The 14,590-nt window shown below is 33.9% G+C and overlaps 1 protein-coding gene across 7 annotated transcripts in view; it reads right to left on the minus strand.

The window, feature by feature from the left end:
• Window positions 1-221: 221 nt before the first annotated feature.
• LOC117103881 (protein polybromo-1-like) overlaps window positions 222-14,590 on the minus strand; it is a 37,561-nt gene continuing 23,192 nt past the window's right edge. For 4 of the 7 annotated variants that reach the window (XM_033244506.1, XM_033244502.1, XM_033244500.1 and 1 more), the window contains 12 exons: window positions 13,458-13,618; window positions 11,382-11,554; window positions 10,623-10,939; window positions 8,798-8,911; window positions 7,886-8,114; window positions 7,463-7,517; window positions 6,900-7,138; window positions 5,588-5,782; window positions 4,764-4,916; window positions 2,232-2,340; window positions 1,255-1,476; window positions 222-601 (listed from right to left, as the gene is read on the minus strand). In XM_033244506.1, the coding sequence (XP_033100397.1) occupies window positions 544-601; window positions 1,255-1,476; window positions 2,232-2,340; window positions 4,764-4,916; window positions 5,588-5,782; window positions 6,900-7,138; window positions 7,463-7,517; window positions 7,886-8,114; window positions 8,798-8,911; window positions 10,623-10,939; window positions 11,382-11,554; window positions 13,458-13,618 (2,025 nt within the window). In that variant the 3' untranslated portion in view covers window positions 222-543. The remainder of the gene's footprint in view (window positions 602-1,254; window positions 1,477-2,231; window positions 2,341-4,763; window positions 4,917-5,587; window positions 5,783-6,899; window positions 7,139-7,462; window positions 7,518-7,885; window positions 8,115-8,797; window positions 8,912-10,622; window positions 10,940-11,381; window positions 11,555-13,457; window positions 13,619-14,590) is intronic. The other 3 variants (XM_033244503.1, XM_033244504.1, XM_033244505.1) reach the window with 3 other exon arrangements.

Below are 14,590 nucleotides of genomic sequence, written 5' to 3' on the forward strand. Positions count from 1 at the left end.
CATATCAGATGCATACATGGGCATGATGATGTCATATCACATCTATATGGGCATGATGATGTCATATCAGATGCATACATGGGCATGATGATGTCATATAACATGCATATATGGGCATGATGATGTCACATCAGATGCATACATGGACATGATGATGTCATATCACAGGCATACATGGGCATGATGATGTCATATCACATCTATATATGGGCATGATGATGTCATATCACATGCATACATGGGTATGATGATGTCACATCACATGCATACATGGGCATGATGATGTCACATCACATGCATACATGGGCATGATGATGTCATATCATGTACTTATATGGGCAAATCACAAGGATTTGTCATAAAGAGTGTACAGAGTTAAATTTACAAAAGTGGAATATGACAGAACACCTATACTGTCCTACTGTCCCAAAACAAGTACAAAAAGCTGGCCACAATTTTAAATATCTAGTAAACATGTTAACACTGAAACAAACACATTTATACACAATAATTTATTATTTTTTAGATGTTGTATCTGTCAGGTCACCGCTGCACCTCAATTATGATGTCATCATCTCTATGTTTTGGTTCATCTTCTTCACTGGAAAATAACAAAAAAAAAAGGCAATAAATAACAAACGCATGTAGGTTTATTCATTACAGAACACGGTATACTTTATGCCAGACTCTGGTGCAACAAAAAAATATTGATATATTATATTGTAAAACTATTTTTCTAAGACACAAAAAGGGTGTTCGACAAAAACTCAGGAATAGTACATGAGATACAGATTTTTGAATACACATCTCCCTCCAATCCACTTTTGGGACCAAAAACATCTGTTAATTTGGGACCACAGAAAAGTGGTCTTTAATTAGAGGTGGTGTTTAATTCGAGGGAGATCTGTTATTTAGAAACTTGGGGAAAAGGGGGAAAGTTATGACCGTTTGAATAATTATCATCTTATCAACTTTCTTAAATCAAGTTTTGAGAAAAATGCCTTTATTTTTGGCAGGTTTCTATTCATTTTTCACTAACTCCCATCCGAAAATGAGTAAGTTTTACTTTTTACAACTTTAGGAATAGTAAGATTAATAGTTATACTTTATTTATTGCACTAAAATTCAATTTACACAAAATTCACATTCTACCACCTATTCTGGCTTTTGGGGCTTTCTCAAAACAGCACGGTGCGATTTTACAGCCCTTTTACGATCTTGGGTCACAAATAATTATCTATAATAAATTCTTACAATTCGTAAGCACGGTCGATCCTCAAAGCATCATTCAACATATAGTCGCGCAGTTTCCACAGTGCTTTGGTGATATCACCATCTGCTGGTTTATTTTCGAGCCACTGTCCAACATTGCGCACTCTCTGGTCTGAAACTGGTGGCAGGTGTTCGGGTCGAATATAAAGATTCCTTTCCCAGTCTCCAACACTTGTTTTCTGTGGGGTTAGTCCTTCAATGTATCTAAAGATGTCAGAAAAGGATTTCGACATTCATTAACACGTTGGCTATCAGCAACGTATATACTCGCTCACAGGGTGTTGCTGAGGGTGCCAGGGACGAGTATCCTTCTCAAAATAGGGGTAACATTCTAGCATTTATAACTTCTTTGTCATAGATTGTAGAACCACAAATTCAACGGCTGGTAGTTCAGGGAATATACACCTAGACTATAACGTACAAATAACATACGTATGTTTGTTGTGTTATGTTGCCGGTAGTACACTCGAGCGGCTCAAGTGGGGGCGCCCAACCCATGCAAAAAGCGTACAAGGCATAGTCAATAAAAAGTGCTTTCGCAGTGCCGTCGATGAGTTTACTCGTCCCATAATATTTTCCTGCCAATTTATTAGACATCAATATTAGATGTATGACTAGATAAAATTTTAAAAAAGCATGTTTATACATGCAAACTTGTTTTGGCACACAGGAAGGAACCTTAAAAAAAGGTCTGGCAGTCAACGTGTTAAAATAGTTATTATAGAAGACAGTATACAGTATAGAGATATAGCGCCCTCTTTTGTTTCACCCAACATACAATCTTGCATCGAGGGACTTTCCAACAAAGTAGGTATCTTCCTTATGAAAAACATGACAAATTAAATTCAATGTATTTGAAGATGTTCAATATTTATTTCAAGAAGTATGTGTAAATAGTAAAGTTAATTAGTTATTATAAAAACTCCCCTTCATGGTAAACAAAAGTGATATAACCTTACCGAATGTAGGCCTCGGAATGCAATAATCGTTGAGTTTTAGGGGGTGGGGCAACAAATAATGGCTGAGGTGGTGCCTGAGGTTGTACATTGGCCTGGTTCATTGGAACACCTAGGAAAGAGAAGCATGGTAAAATACAATCAAAATGAAAAAAAAACCAAAAAAAACCCAATATCAATAGATTTAACTTTTATTTATGGTACTGGAGTATTATTAAAATTTTGATTTCCAAGTGGCACATCTAACACAGCTGATGACAATTTTTTTTACAATGTAATCTAAAGAAAAAAATAAGCCAACTTGCCAAGATATACTGTCTGTATTAAAACCTGTTAAAACTCTCAAGTATTTCACTACAACATTAATTGTTAATTTAAAACAACCAAATAAGTTAAAAATTTCAAATATTATAAAGATTGAAAAAATTTTTTTTGCTAATTTACCAAATTTGAATTACAAAATTTCGAAATTGATTACCAGACAAGTTAAGGATATACAGTTTGCCCTTCAATTCGAGACCATCTCTGGGGCTTGAAAATTTAGGGTGGTCTTGGAATATGGTCTCTAACTGGGGGGGGGGGGTCTGCTTTGTGTAAAAAAGATTGAAGGTTTGTTACTTGGTTCTTTGAAAAAGTGGTCTCAAATTAGAGGTGTCTCTAATTGGAAGGGGTCTCCAATTGGAGGGTGCACTATATATTGCAAAGGTACTATTTTGTATCTGTTACTAGGCAAGGAAAATATTTTCTTGCTGATTTTCAATTTAAATCTGGTAACAGAATTACAGAGTGTGTCAATCAAAATTAGAACTGACCATTCGGAACAAGGCTGAGAGAATGCGCTTGTTGCTGACACACATGTGAACAACAATATCCATGGGGGCGGGGCTTAACGGTTCATTAAACACAGATTTATTAAATATAGAAAGTAAGCGATATAAATGATATAAGCTTATTTTTTATCTTTCATGTCAAATGATATAAGTTTAATGGTTCAATGCAGACAGTATATATTTAAACTCTGTCATTATCAAGCTTTATTTGACAAAAAACTGTTGTATGCCCATATATAGTCATGATGTGCCTATATATGGTCATGATGTGATGTCATCATGACCATATTTAGGCATGTCACATGTCAAATATAATTTGATAGTCTGGACAGGGCTGGGCTTACGGCATGTTTTATGAAAGTTAATTTTTGCGTAAAATTGTTCCAATTTTATATATTATAGAAACCACATGACATTGTTAGAGCTCAAGGCATGCAAAAAATTCTGAAATTTCCAGATTTCAACTCAGGAAGGAATATTTAATTAGAAGTCCACTCTGTAAAATTACAGTAACCAATCAAATTTTCATGCTTTCTTAAACGATTTTCAATTCCAAAGTTAAGAAACAAATTTAAATCATACAAAATGAATAAAAATTATCAATATAGTCAACAAAAAGAAGCAGCTAAGTGATAAAGCATTGTAAAAAAAAAAAAGAAAGAAAGAAGAAACTGAGTGCTTGAGTGGAAATGAACAAGTCACCGAAGCAATTTCAAATCCCAAAAAAGTATTTTCCCTGCTGAAAAGTAATAGTAAACAAATTATAGAGCCCAAGCAAAAACAAGTAAGCAAATTATGTACATGCAAAAATTCTAAGAGATTAAATTTTAAACAAGTTAGTCTTAAAAATGCTGCTGTCTTTTCTTTTACATGCAAAAGTGTGAATGATATTGCTACATACATGTAAAAAAAAATGGAATGACGTTAAATGAGCAAATTCAACTAATATATGAAAGGCTGAGAACCAGAAAGTTTAATGAAGGGAACACAATTTGAGTAATATTTTGGCTATTTGTATAATTTATAATTTTCAACAAAAATGATGCTCAATATGGGGTAACAAAAATTATGTTCAATATGCGGCGACAAAAAAAAATTGAACAAAACATAAATTAAATTTAAATATGCTGAATTATATATTGGGTTAACACATTCTCATAGGATGCTGGAAAAATGAAAAGCAACTATTGAAGATTATGAGATGAGAATTTTTTTTTTGTATAAACACTAGATATAGTAATTTGTCACTGTCAATGATAGTTTTTAGGCAGTGAACAGGGTTGCTCTTTGGCTATTTGCTGGAAAATGTTTTGCTTGTATTGTTTTAACAGAAATATAATATTTAATAATGAACTTATCATTTCAAAGTGTGTTGTTACAGTGATGTAAATAGATCCACTGCAGTATTATGGACATAATTCCCATATACAAATGAATAAATAAATGAAGTGAAAATTAGAAAAAAATAATAAGAATTAACAATTAAGTTTTTAAAAATAAAAGTTATAAAGCATTTTATTTTTAAAAAGTGAAGTGAAAATTAAGATGTAAAAAGTGAGACAAAAGTGAATAAAAATAATAAAAAAATATTTATGTCAAAATCATATATATTAAAGAAATGAAATTGGTGGCGAAAAGGAATGAAAGTGATTATTAAAATAAGAGATAAAGCAAAAAAAAATAAGATTTTAAATTGATTTTACACCTTGATAAGGTTGTTGTTGTTGTTGCGGTTGTACAGGCTGAGGGCCTAGCATTTGAGGAGGAGGAGGTGGAGGATGATGAAGTAGAGGAGGGGGATGTCCAGGATGCGGATGAGGAGGCATCATCATTGGAGACTGGTCGTATGGCATCATACCTATATTAGAAGTAAATATCATGCATTGGCGTTTCATATACACATCATGCTATTGTGGGTATTACATAATGTACAAGCAATGGACAGTACATCTTTCATCTTGGTCAGGTCAAAGGTCATTAAACTATTCTGTTTTTTAAACATTAAAAATGAGGAACATAAAACATTTTATACAATTAATGCTTCAAAGGTACACTATCTCATTAAAACAAGATAATACAATAAAAACAATAACAATAAAAAATAACAAGAGTTATAACAATATTATTACAGTATTAACAACAATGACAATAACAATAATATAACAAACAACAATAGTAATAATAACAAAATCAAGAAAAATAACAATAACTGCAGAAGCAACAAAAATAATATAATAATAATAATAATAATATATAATAATAACAACAACAATAACATAATAATATATCATTAAGATAGTAATAATAAAGTTGTGAAAAAAATCATAATAATGATGATTTGATTGGGAAAGTTAACATTTTAGCCTCTGACCCTATTGTTGTTAATAACTTAACATCTGACTCTTCTGTATAAATAGGGAGCTTCTGTATAAATAGGGATGCAAACTTTCCACATTTTATGTACAATTTTAATAACTATATATAAAATAAAAATCAATTTAAAAAATTGAAGCTATGTAAAGTTGCTACCTTGTGGCATCATCTGTCCTGGTTGTGGTACCATGCCTTGTGGCATCATATTCATGGGATACTGCTGTGGCACTTGACCTGGTGACATGAACTGGCCAGGTTGCTGCTGCTGTGGCATCTGTTGCTGCCACTGTCCCCCGGGGGTTTGGTGCCACTGTGCTGTCATGCCTTGTTGAGGATAGCCTTGCATTTGACCTGCAACAATTTTAAAATAAATATCTAAATAAATTATATTTAAAAAATATGAATCACAATTTTGTAATTTATTAATGTAAATGAAAATGTTAGGAATAATTTTTAAATAAATATTTCATGGTGTTTTAAAAATTATTTTTATAAATGTTTTTCTTGTATTTTATTTTTGTTACAATATTGCTTTGTTTAGGGTTGTCTGTAAATGTGATTTTTTCCTTTGTGCATTATAGTACTGTAAAAGATTATTATTTATAGTTTAATCTAACTAAAATTAAATACTGATTAGTGGAATAATAACATGAAATAAAGAAATGAGCACAAGATGATGGAACAGAGAATAACTGAATGTAGACTAACGAGGGCAGCAGAGACATTAGCTGCACTATCGAAAAAACATGCATTTATGTTTAAAATAGTGATTATATTATCAGAATGCTAGAGACGATGATAAAAGATGATGTTGATGATAATATTTAAAGCCGTTCCCGACGCAATCAGGAAAGCTCCAAGATTAGACCAACCAATCAGCATCACCGAAAGCTCTTGGCACTAGCGTGTAGTAATTATATGGAATGTATACTCGTCATCTAGATTTTTTAATTTTTTTATTCTATCAGCTTTAGGCACAAAGGCCAAAAATATGCCAAACATCGTGAGAAACATTTTGTTGCCATAACAGGAATGGAACCATGGAATTGGAAAGACAAGCTTCTTAACCACCTGGCTATAAAACTTCACTCATCACGTCGCATCAGTCCATATAATTTTGCAATGCACAGGATTAGGATAAAATAATGGTATGATGATGAAATCAAGAATAGTAAAGTTAAAAATTAAAGAACAACAAATGTCCATGATTGCATTGATAATGGTGACGATGAATACACTTATTGATTAAAACTTCATTAGTTTCAAAGTAATAAAATTTGCTTAAAATCTAAAAATAATGCTGTTAAGCTCAGACTGCAAAGCTACTCGCTAAAATCGTATGAAACTAATTTTCAGAGATGCTCCGAGAAGATTGCTATGTCTACAAGAAGCAGATCAACAAAGCTGAAGAGTGGAATGACTAGGTGGCGAAGCTGGAGTCTACTACTCAATCTGATTGCGTGTTCACCTTGTAACGCTGGGTTAAGGCTGGGGTAGATCTGACGGGCTGCCATACCTACTGGTGTGGGCGGACCCACGATGCCCATTACTGCATTCTGTCCAGGAGGAATATTGTTCAAGCCGTTCTGGACACTCTCACAGGAGAAGTAGTTGCGTCCGATCTGCGAGGGGAAAACATACTTGGCTGCATGCCGGATGTGAACTTCCTTGCAGTGACGGATTAGACGTCCCATCACAGGGAAAGGTCTGAAGAGGGGAAAAAAACATGGAATCAGTGTAGAACAAGCAAACTGTTAATTAGCAGAAATGATTGAAAAATGTTTTCAAAATGATAAAAAAAAAATGTAGAAAAAAAGAAACTATATTCAAATTTCAGTCCAAGAGTGTCATTTCCGGCCATCTAGAGGTATCATAAACATAATTTCTTTTTATACACTCTCCGTCTGTGAAAGTCACTCCCCAGGCCCCCATCTACTTTTAATTCCTAGACCTGCCACTGATATATACTACATTATTACATATTTAACCCCACTTCTCCCCTCTTATCACCCCTTCCACCACAATACTTACTGATTTTTCTTATATCTTGGGCAATTTTTCCACTTGCATGCAAATTGCTTCTCGCCTGTGAAGAGACACGATAAAACAAATATATGATTATTAATTAATATGCCACTTGTTATTATTTCTCCTTTTCATATTTGTATGATGAACATATGACACAAACTTAATGGCTTTATATTTGTGGTAAATTTAGAATACAATGGCAATTTTAGCTGGAAAAATAGTCAGAAATAGACAGAAAATAGCTTAGCTAATGATGTAAGCTGATTTCTTTATTTCTATTTCTAATTTGTAGCAGGTATATTCTTAATCTTATTTGTAATTTGATATGGACATTGCCTGAAATAAATGGAATTGATTGATAAGGAATGCCTTCAGGTACAAGGTAACAGTTCACTTCAATAATCGCTTGACATTTTTACAACTTACCATTCTCACCAGTGTTTTTAATATGTCCAGACAATTCTATTGTGTGCGTTTGTAGATCCATGCGGTCCTCGTACTGATGGTCACAGCCTTCCCAGAGGCACTCGTAAATACAAACGGAACCAGCTGACGGTAGAGGAATGTTGGCTTCTTTTTCAGCAGCCCGAGCCTCGGCCCACTCTGATGCTCTCTCCTCATACGTTGCCTTCTGTTCTGGCGTTAGATTTCGCCACTAAAATAGGCACGTAAACATCACCAATATTATTGAAAATATTAAAATATATTAGTGTTTATTATATTTTTTTCTGCATTGTCAACACAGCAATTAGTTTATTTAAGCATGTATAGCAAATTTAAGATAAGTTACTACAAAACTATTATAAACAAAATAATAGATAATGGTAATAATATTTAACGCTACTGGCTAGATAAAATATCAACAGATTTTAAACATTATGGACAAGAAATCCTTGAACTTAACATTCCTTAACCTTTGACCTCAGATCCCATTGTTTAAATAATTAATATAAGCATTGGCAAAGATGATTGAAAAAAGTTGTTAAAATTCATACTGATTAGTTATCCTTTCACCACATTAAAGAATGAATGATAACAAAATATTATTAAAAACAAATTCATAATTAAATACAAACAAAATAGTTTTCCTTGTTCAATAACACAATCTTAAAAATAAAATATTAATTAATTGTGATTATTAATTAATATATACAGTAAGAATAACATGTTTCAAAATATCACATTAAAAGAATTATGATAATTTGAGACATGTGAAAATATAAAATCTAAAGTTTGCTGGTCAGAATAATCAGATGAAAGCAAAATTGAATCAACAAATTGACTAATAATTTAGTAACACAGCATAGAAATAAAATACAAAGGTCGATGGTTCTTTACCTTCAGGCCTATATCACGACTGATCTCCCCAAAAGACCACTTGGGATTGGCTATTCTGACACCTGGTCGGTTTTCGCTTGCAAACAAAATAAAACCACTTGCGTGGCGAGATTTCTGAGAAAAGGCAGGTAAAAGAAAAGTGCTACCCATGTTAGTGAAAAAAAAAATAAGAGTTGAAATAAGATTTTTCAAACAAATGCACGCAAATATTCATACAGGTACTGCAGGCTCACCACACTTTAGTGATTGCAAATAGTAGATTTTTAAAAGTCTTAAGGCCAACTCAGATAGCATCGGCCGACACAGGCTGACGCGATTTGTTGTCGCGTTGGGTCTGTGTGAGTTGAACGCAGACGCGATGGTGTGCGTCGGGGGCAGTCGCATAGTAGAATATTAAACGAGTTTAATATTTCTCACGACGGCTTAAGACTGTCCCCGACGATAAATCGGGTCGGGCTGCGTCGGCCGACGCTGTCTGAGTTGGCCTTTAGCATCTTATAGCGGAATCAGAGATTCTAAAAACATGCCCATCACCCAACATGGATGACTTTTAAAGATAGAAAATGGATATATATGCAATAAATAAGGTTGATAAAGATAGCAGAAACTATCAAAATATCTGTTTTATTATATTTTAGTAAATTTTTGTTCCGCAAGTCAACCTTCAATGATTGTAAATGGTCTTCTCACTGTTTTTACATTTTATATTACTTGGAGCACACAGGCAGATCCACTCTTCAATCAATATCTCTTTAATATTTGGGGAACATTTGGACTATTTATATCTAAAAACTAATTTCAAATCCAGTGTAGAGTGGCATTTTATTACTCAAGCAATCACATTGTATATTCTCTCTCTCTCTACCTTATCATCTCACTCCCTCTACCACCTTATCCTCTCATCAACTCATACTATCTCACTTTTGTGGATGTTAGTAGCAATAAATTTACACAGCATTAGGTAAAGCTTGGTGCGGGTAGACTCCCAGAAGAGGGCGCTACCCTAAAAGAAGTGCACCTAAGTAGATCAAATTGTGTCTATTGTTAATCATAAACTAAGTTAATACAGTATTTTAGTTTCCACAATATCAATTTTTGCACCATCTACCCAAACACCAACATAACTGTTCTTTCATTCCGTGTGGTATCACACGTTTATTAAACATAGATATAGCACCATACATGAATTCAAGAGACATTTTAAGTCCAGGTACATCAATTAGTTTACATGTCAACAAATGCACCTATGTCAAACCCAGACAAATGAAATTAATGATTTTACATCTGCCCAATCCCAACAGGCCTATTTGCAATTCCATATGATGTTATGCACAACTTAAAAAACTTTCTAGAATGCTTTTTAATCCCACTACCAATTAATTCTCAAAATTATGCCCTCAAAATTATACAATTTGTATAAAATTATGTAAGCCAGCAATAAGATAATATCGATATGCTAGTGTGGACTAATATAATATAAGCACATACATAAGCAATATATATTCACTCTAAATCTAATTATAAATAAACACAGCAGTGGTGTCAGCAGGGGTCCAAGAAGGGGAAACAGGACCCCTGTTAGAAAACCCAGAGTACTTGTCAGAAGAAGTAGTAAAGCGATTTCTTCCGGGAACACTGCTTTGAAAAGCATTTTTACCATCTTGGTGCCAATGCATAAAATCTGTTCACCTCAGCCATAAACATAATGAGGCTGAGGTTGTTGTTGGCCCCCTGTCAGGATTTTGAAACTCTTGTCAAAGGATTTCTGACGCCGCCACTGGATTAACAAGAGAATACTGAATGATAAAATGCAATAGGGTCTTACTGTCTTTGCTCTTGGGGTTGAAGTGATACTTTCAGAATCGACGCCTGTATCACTTTCCCCCATGTGCGACTCTCCATCTTCAATTTCTCCATCATCATTATCCTCTTCCTCCTCATCCTCTTGGGCTTTCAGTAGCGGGGACGGTTCCTTGAGAGGCGTGATCGGTTTCTTGAAAAAGTAAATCTCATCGTCAATAACTTTGTTGGAGAGGGAGGTGAACCTCTTTAGGTGTTTGATCTTTCGGATCTGTTTCTCTGCTTCCTTGTACTGCGATTCACAAATGAACACATGCTCCTCGGCTATTTCAGTTGGACGACCTTTACGGGGGAACAGTTAAAATTCAATAAAAATTTAAATCACAATTTGCAAAAAAAAAAAAAAAGAAAAAAAAAAAGAAGTAGCCACTGGCCACTGTGTGTGCGCTGAACAGCAAAAATTTCTTGGTCCCCGGTTTAATTTCCATTACTGCTCTCCTTGTGTTTCAGCTGGAGGGCTGAAATGCAAGTTTCCAAAAGCGCACCGTCTTTCGGATGAGATGTTAAAGCCGTTGGTCTTGTGTGTAAAATGGCCACTATGCACACTAAAGAACGCAGTACACTCTTCGAAAAAGAGTAAGGGATTGTTTCCCAGTGTACTGCCCAATTCACTATCAGATGGACCCCACTTGAATTAAGTCTCAGGTCTTTCATGGGTTATTCTTGGCGTGTATCACACCAAAGCTATCAAATCTAATCCAATCCTCCTACTATTTCTACTTACATGAGATATAATCCTTGTGACCCAACACTGCGCATTTTCCACTGATGCTTCTCATAGGGTTCGTATCTTCAATTGAACTGAGGAAAACTTCATTCTTATAAAACATCCGAGTAGGTGGATGTTCCGTCTCGGACGGGTGCACAAACCAGGGACCGTGGAACCAAGGATCTTCACTAAAGTATGAGAAAAACAATTTTAAAACCAAATTTAAATACATCTAAAACCAAAGATCAATAATGAATAAATACAGGGACACTTAAAGAATAATGAATATATGTATTCCACAAGCATTCAACACTACCAAATATGACCAACAAGTAGGCATCACACTATATGGTAACATAATACTGTATGAGTATTTCTTTAGTTCACCTAGAGCCCAGACTATCAAATTTTATTTGACAATGACATCACATCATGACCATATATAGGCACATCATGACCATATATAGGCACACCATGACTATATATGAGCATACAACAGTTTTTTGTCAAAGAAAATTTGATAGTGTGGACAGGGCTATAATGTAAATGACCAAAAACATGTATGTCTAAATATGGTCATGATGACATCACATCATGACCATATATAGGCACATTATGACTATATATGTGCACACTCAGTTTTTTGATCAAAGAAAAATGGATAGTTTGCTTTAATGTAAAAGACCAGGTTGTATTTAAAGTGATGCAAGTATTCCACCATTGTCTGTGTTTCCTATACTCACTTGCCTGAACTAGCAAGTACTACAGTGAAGTGTTTTATAAATTTTGTGAAAAAAAAACTGTGTAAAATTTGTAAGTGTTGGTGTTACTATGGTTACATATTATTGTCTGCCTACGTGAGAAACTATAAGCTGCAGAATACAGCAGACAGTCCTACAGTAGGATGGTTGCTCTTGCACAAGTTATCAAATTAAACAAACCATAACATATGAAAAATGACAATGGTTTGGGCTAAAACTGTGCGTAGGAAGGAATAATAGTCAAGGGGGCGGGTCAACAACATAAAATAATAATTAATATAGAATAATCGACATATGAGGCCTGCCATCCCAAAACTAGCGTACTGTCACTAAAATGTTAAACTGAGTAATTTGCATAAGAATGTGGCAGTAGGCACGTTCAGGCAATTCAGAAGTAAGCTTTGAAGTAGCAGTTTACTTGTCGTAAGCCCTGGGTAGTGCCTGCGATGACGCTATTTGTATTTAAGTTACTTCAACCTTACTACAAACGATTTACTCCTGAGCAGTCTCAGGAGTAGGTGTGCTCCTTCCGCGTACACAAGGAAGATAAGGAATTCACGCTCAGAGTAGCGCTGTGTAGACGCACTTACTTCAGAGCTCACAAGTAAATGCGTCCTTTATTTTGACCTCAATTATTTTCAAAAGATAAATACTTACAAATGAGTGCCAAAATAAAATTTCCTGTGATGTGTAAGCCTTTGTTGACATGATGTTTTTTATAATTGTTTACAATTTCAAAACAAATATGTGCAAAATAACCGTTAAGAGAGAGCGAAGTGGTGACTATCACTTCCCGAAAGTTTGCATAGTTACTTCTATGCTTTAAACTAGTTGTCCCGGAAAAACATCGTGTGGACACTCATCAGAAGTAATGCGCGCGTAAAATTTTACATTCTTCGTAACTTTACATAAGACGGAAAGTCGTCTGAAAATAACTAATATTGTATACTTTAGTACAGAGAAGCTGTAAATACTTTTACAATAACCATAACTTTTGCAATAAGTACTTCCAGTAATTAACCTACTGTATTAATTACTGTATGTATTAAACTGACTAATTAGCATAATAATGTTGAAGTACTGTCTGTAATACTTCTACTTATAATTTGGCAATAGTAAGATGATTCCAGTAAATGGCCCATCATTTAAAATCTTATAATGTGGAGAATATCAATATGAATTTTCTCATTTTGGTCACTAATGTTAGTTTTGGGATGTCTCATAAAAATCACATGTTATACAGAATTTACCTTTCACTACAGAAAAATAAAACATAAAACCTTGGCTTTCAGTTGAATTCATCAACCCAACTGAATTGCGAAAAACTTACTTGGCATCCAACCACATTTTGTCGATCCTTGCGATAAACGGCCGAAGTTGATCCGAGCGCAGGAAAACGTGATCGCCAAGCTTGTACCAAATGCCCTCAAACCTCATTTGCTCGTAGTATTTACAACCTTCCTCCGTGTTTAAAACTTCACACTCAACAGTCTGAAACAATGTCATTGACAAGCAGAAGTTTTATATATAAAAACAAAATCATGTTGATTGCATATAGATCGATGAAAAATATATATTGTTTACTTAATATTTTCTAAGAATTCTGCTGCAAGTATTTTATAAAACATTATTATTTCTTGAGTTAATTAATTTTCGCCTTTTTTGTAATTTAAAAATTTCTGCAATTTTACTTTGTTGCATGTTACTAGAATTATTAGGTCTTGGAAAGTGGAGTTGTTTTTAGGGAAGAGAGAATATTCTGGTGGTCTCGCTTTAATTTCATAGCATATATTAAATTGGACACACTTTGTCACCCCATATGTTTACCCTTAAATATTTGTATAATCAATATTTAAAAATTAGCAAAAAATCAAAACACTGAGAATTTTTAAGGTAAACCTAAATATAGTATAGCAGTAGCCTTGAGGGCTGTCTCTATGGAGGTGTTGTTAGGGACAAATTTATGTTTACTATCTGCAAGCTTTATGAGCAGGTGTAAAAATACTGGTTTATGAGCAAATAAATTCTTATACTTATTGGACAAAATGCTAAATAATTGTATGGTAAAAAATTGACAAATTAATACAAATTTTAAAAACAGAGTGATTTGAAGTTGTATGGTATGTATGGTATGGTGGTGACCTTCAAGAAGTCCATGGAGGGGTTGTTAGGAAAAAACTGACCTTTAGGGCAACTATATGGATGAAGTATAATGTTTTATGGGCTAATAAATTCCATATAATGAAATTGTTAACAGGTGTGTGATTGGAATAGTTGTATAATAATAACTGTAACCACTGAAATTTAAATCTGTTTTTATTCAGCTATTGAAGAGGCAATCTTGTTTACTTCATAGTTAACGTTTTTATTAAAAATTACTTGTCAACTGTATACTACTTTTATATTAATATTATTTCATAGAAATGTGTGTTGCCCTGTATTTAACTTCAATCTGAACAGACA

The sequence above is a fragment of the Anneissia japonica genome, unplaced genomic scaffold (assembly GCF_011630105.1).
Source record: "Anneissia japonica isolate Jap-2015-1 unplaced genomic scaffold, ASM1163010v1 scaffold1810_len1271414_cov176, whole genome shotgun sequence".
NCBI lineage: Eukaryota > Metazoa > Echinodermata > Crinoidea > Comatulida > Comatulidae > Anneissia > Anneissia japonica.